Below are 5,445 nucleotides of genomic sequence, written 5' to 3'. Positions count from 1 at the left end.
CTGTAGCTATTTATTTGTAATGAGGTTGTGTAAAAGATACACAATTCCCTACACAGAGGGAAAATACATACAATTTCCCTACACCGAGGGAAAATACATGGGGTTCCCAGGTATCCCATAGACCAGGGGTAATCAAACTGCGGCCATCCAGATGTCCATGGACTACAATTCCCATGAGCCCCTGCCAGTGTTCACTGGCACGGGCTCATGAGAATTGTAGTCCATGGACATCTGGAGGGCTGCAGTTTGACTACCCCTGCCATAGACTGTCTTAGCATTTCTTATCACAGGCCTTTGGGTTGTCTCCAACTCCTTTATTGGTATATTCTGCCCACTTGTGGGCTTTTTTTTGGTGTGGGTGCTCCAATATTATGGAATACTCTTCCAGAGGATATTAATATGATCTATGCTAGTCTTGCCATTTGAGATATTTCATAATATAAACTCTTTCATATCTTTTTAGGATGATTTATTTATGGATGTCTTGAATTACAAAACTTATTTTCCTGATGGTTGTTTTATTTATGTTGTTTTTATAATTGTTTTTATATTGTTTTACGTGCCAATTAGAGCCTTTTGTGGCGCAGGGTGGTAAGGCGGCAGAAATGCTGTCTGAAGCTGTCTGCCCATGAGGCTGGGAGTTCAATCCCAGCAGCCGGCTCAAGGTTGACAGCCTTCCATCCTTCCGAGGTTGGTAAAATGAGTACCCAGCTTGCTGGGGGGTAAACGGTAATGACTGGGGAAGGCACTGGCAAACCATCCCATATTGAGTCTGCCATGAAAACGCTGGAGGGCGTCACCCCAAGGGTCAGACAAGACCCAGTGCTTGCACAGGGGATACCTTTACCTTTACCTTTACCTTTATGTGCCAATTACTTAGGACAAATATGGTTTACAAATGTTTTAAACGTAAATACATTTATTTATTATTTGACAGTAATACATATGCATAAACTGTGTAAAGAAAACAGGTTTAGAAAACGGAACTAAAACAAATTCTAGCGTTTATGATTTATAGTGTAATACAAATCATAACAGTAAAAGCCTGTTGAGGTTTATAACCCTGAAGCTGCAATTGGTAAGGTAACAAAAGTCCCTTTCTACCCCCAGCATTGTCAGTGGGGTCACTTTATAAGAAATCGAACAGTATAAAGACTATGAGGTTGCGTCTTGTGGGTTTTACATAGTGGTTAGATGATTCTCAGAAGTGATAGTGGAAAGTAATAGAATTGCTGATGTCATTTAACATCATTAACTACTTTGAACAAGGTGATAATGGATGTGTATATATATATACATTATATATATATGAGAGCCCTCAGTTCTATCATAGTACAGCCAAAACCTTCAGGCAGGTAATATGCTCAGTCTTTTATATTTTATGTATAATTGATTGATTTGATAATGTATAATTTGATAAATATGTTACTTTTATAATGTGTTTTTTAATTGAGTGATTTCTCTTGTCTCTCGTAGATTTAAACATTATAACCAAATCTTTGTTGAAATTACTGCCTTTTATGGGAGTCATGAATTCTCTTCAGGATTGGAAGAAAGGTTTCCTGTGGATGGTCTGCTTCTGTTGCTTACATCTCTTCTTCCTTGCAAGTCCTTTACCCCTGAAGGAAGAAGATGCACTTGCTAAAAATTTCTGCAGGCTCAGAAAAACCAGCTTCCAGCAATTCTACATTAGGAACCATACATATACCTTGGCCAAAATGGTAAAACCAGTAGGCTTAGGCAATGCAATATTCATATCTAAATGACTTCTCTTCTATGTATTTGCTTTCTGCCATTATTCTGTTTTTTAAAAATGCTAACCTGTGCCATAATACCGGAACAATAATACTGAATGCCACACATGCTTACCTTATACTAGATGCATATGTGCTTCCCACATATTTGACATTCATGGTAGCTGTGGGCAAACCCAACCAATCGTTTAGATATGAAGTAGTAGCCCATAAATTACCCCTCTTACCTACGCATCCTGAGATTCTGATATTTGTTTGATGATTTTAAAAATTAGTTGGTATGAAGTAAATTATATTTCCCCAGAGATTATTCTGTATGGTCTCTCCATCTGGAAGGTTCAAATAACTTTTGTAAGACCTATGAATTTTTGGTTTTTGCTGCAGTTCTTTGGAATAGTCTGCCATGAAATGTCCATCAGGTCCTCTCTGTCAATTTTTTCAGAAGGTGTATAAAACAATTCTGTTTCACAGGTCTTTTTGTTAGTGCTAAATTTACCATTTTAAAATGCTGAATGATTTTGGTATGCATTCTGGACAATTAAAATTACTGTGTTAGTTTTGTAGATGGATATTTTAATGATTTAATTTTATCTATTGTAAACTACTTTGATTTTTTGAGTATACAGGATAATTTTTAAAATTAAAAACATGTTTTTTTCAAACAAATGCATTAGACAGCAAGACAGATAGACAGACAGACAGATCTTTATTATGGTTCTAGACCAGCACAAACAGATATATTAGAAGGAGACTTCTCATCCTCCTTTCCTTGGTAGGTCACATTCACAATTTGAACACTAATTTCTTCCCTTGTGTCCTTTTCTGTATTCTTACAAAATTCTACAGTAGTCTTCCAAAGTGGAAGTCAAGAATCTAGTTGGGTCAGCCTGAAACAGCATTCAATTTCTTTAAAAGTCTACCCTTTTTGCAAGATCACTCATTCTTTTTTACTTCTTTTTTTAAGGCAAGACTTTCTGACAATGACACAGATAACAGGTTTGTGGGGCAACATCTGTACATTAACATCAAGGTGAGCTTCCTACTTTTCATATACAAATTATTCTTTTATTCCCTCTTTGTAAAATGTACCTGTTCTCTTCAGATTCAGTTTATGTTCCTTACCCTGATTTGCAGGAGAAAAATCACTGCTACGTAATGAAGAGAGTAACAGAGGTTGTGCTGAAAAATATCCTCTCTGAACTAAGGAACCAATACCCCATGATTGAAGATGTGGCAAATTTCTTGGGCCTTTTGCATAAGGAACTGAGCAAATGTGTAAGCATAAAATAGAACTGTTGTTCATCTCTGATATCTACTACCTTGTTTCTCTTGAAATCTCATCTTTTCAGTCTTCATCTTTACTTTTCCTCCCAGATTCTTTTTTTTTACTTTGTAAGCATGGCTGGTTCTAAGCAAGACCCTGTAGTTAAAGCAAGCTATCAGATCACTGATTCTGATAACAAACCTCAAATCAAGACAATCCAAGCATCTGAAGTAAAGTGTAAGTCAAGAGAAAGGTGTGAAATGAAAACCACATTGTTATGTATTGTGTTATTTCTTTTCAGAAACCACTGGGACATAAAGAACATATTGAAAATAATCTGGAAAAAATGAAAGACAAAATGAAACAGGTATATTAAAAATCTATGTATATTAATGAGGCCAAAATAGAACACTCTTCTTCCTCTGCTCATAACTATATAGGACAAAGCAAAGATAAAGCAATTAAGCCTGAAAACCTATTCAAAAGTATAATGCAGTTATGCAATTCCAGGCTGTATGTCAACAAAATGTGTTTGCAGGAAGAGTTCAGTACAACCCATTGTGTTAAGAAAAAGTGATTAAACAGAAAGAGGACCCCAGCAGAGTGTATAGTATCAAGCTTGTTCATTGTTTGCTCATATTCATTCCTTGGTAACTAGGCTGTTCTTACTTTACTCTTCTACAATAGTTTTCTCCACTTTGGCCAATATTACAGTGGAAGGTTTTAGAAGGAGGATATCTCTATCTCTCTGTCAGGATACTCTATCTTTTTAAAAGGTATATAAAGACAAGGATGTCTTCTGCAATAGGGATTCTTAATTTTACCAAGTAATTTATTTTTGCTTTGATTTTATAGCTAGGAGAAAACGGAAAGAACAAAGCAGTTGGGGAGCTTGATTTGTTATTTGACTACTTGGAAAATGCATGCACTAAAATAAATTAGCACCAGCAAGAGAAGCAACCAGAACTGAATGGATTATCAGAACTACTGGGATTTCCTCCAAAGAATGGTTGTAATGGAAAATACCAAATACCAAAGGGCTCAAGAACATCTTTTTTGATACTACAGAATATAAAAAGACTGAAACTACAATTCTCAAACCACTTTACCTGCAGTAGTGAATTTGAGGGTCATACCTTTTAAATGAATGTTTGAGAAACCCATTTACCTGAAAGGAAGAGTCAGTTCAGATATGCAGTTTCTCCGTCTGGGATCATGTATAGAATCAATGTATAAAATCAATTATTCCTTACCATTATGACAAAAGAAGGGTTTAAAACTGGTTAAATGTGGGAAAGTATAAGGCGGGGGGAAAGATGAATTAAGGTCTTGCTGACTGGAGCTGCTGAATTTTCAGCTGTGCTGGGCCTGCATTGAGATACTGTTTGTGTGAACTGATGCCTCCACCTCATTTCCTGGATGACAGGAGAATTCTACCATCCCAGGAAATGGAGTGTTTCAGATAAATAACTTGGGCCATTCAAACAAGGCCCCCATATGAACCTAGGCGCCCTGCATTGACTTGAGTAGTGTACATAGGTGGACACACCATTGAATAACCTGAAAGTAGCATCAGCTTCAGTGGAAGTTACCTCCAAGTAAAAGAGTTTAGGAAAAGAATACCAAGTATGAATTATGTGACCAAAAAGGATTTTTTTTGCTAGAATAGTAGCTCATTGGCTATGCAGAGCAGTAGATTTTCTGATAACAATACAGTAATATATGTTCAAGTTCCAAGATACCAAGAGGAATATGAAAGGAAGTTTTGCTTCTTCTCTGTTGATTTGTCTCCAGAGAGCAACTAGATTGTTATTTTTCAAAACATTTTAGCCAATGCTAATATTTAGTGATAATTTATTTAAACTAATTGTTTACCATGTTATAACTTATATGAGTGAAGATTTATTTATAACACTTATTCAGGAGTATTTTATTATTTGAATTAAGGATGATTTTGCTATATCAATAATTTGTTTGCCAGATTGTGTCTAAATTTTATTTATTACAATAAATACATTGGTTTTAAAATATATCCATTTCACATGTATGCATATTCATCACATGTAAAATCAATATAGGCCAATATTAGTATGCTAGTGATCAAATCATGTACCCCCAGCCTGTTATTGCCTTCTTAATCTGTATTTCTGTTCCACATTTTCCTGGTATCAGCCTTGTGGACATGAAACCAAAGGTGGAATGCTTTTGCTTTGTTTTTGTTCTGGTTTAAAGGTGAAACCACACTCACTGTGTTCCGAACATATATGACATTTAGGCTTGTCAAAGCCATCTTTGAAATTCCTGGAGATTTGGGGATGGTGCTTGGGTATGTTGAAGTTTTTTTTGGGGGGGGTGCTTTGGTGGGAACTTAGGGGCTTTTCGCATGCCTTCAAAATCGCACAATGGTTGCCAATTGAAAACGCTACT

At 36.1% G+C, this 5,445-nt stretch overlaps 1 protein-coding gene across 1 annotated transcript; it reads left to right on the top strand.

Annotated features, from left to right (window-relative positions):
* The first annotated feature begins 1,560 nt into the window (after positions 1 to 1,560).
* Positions 1,561 to 4,976, top strand: IL22 (interleukin 22). The gene is made up of 5 exons (XM_077340932.1): positions 1,561 to 1,721; positions 2,719 to 2,784; positions 2,889 to 3,029; positions 3,320 to 3,385; positions 3,874 to 4,976. Exons 1-5 carry the CDS (start codon positions 1,569 to 1,571, stop codon positions 3,958 to 3,960), a joined length of 513 nt encoding a protein of 170 aa, XP_077197047.1. The 5' UTR covers positions 1,561 to 1,568; the 3' UTR covers positions 3,961 to 4,976.
* The last annotated feature ends 469 nt before the right edge of the window (positions 4,977 to 5,445 follow it).

This window comes from Paroedura picta, chromosome 5 (genome assembly GCF_049243985.1).
Source record: "Paroedura picta isolate Pp20150507F chromosome 5, Ppicta_v3.0, whole genome shotgun sequence".
Taxonomy (NCBI): Eukaryota; Metazoa; Chordata; class Lepidosauria; order Squamata; family Gekkonidae; genus Paroedura; species Paroedura picta.
This window is presented reverse-complemented; position numbering and strand designations above follow the sequence as displayed.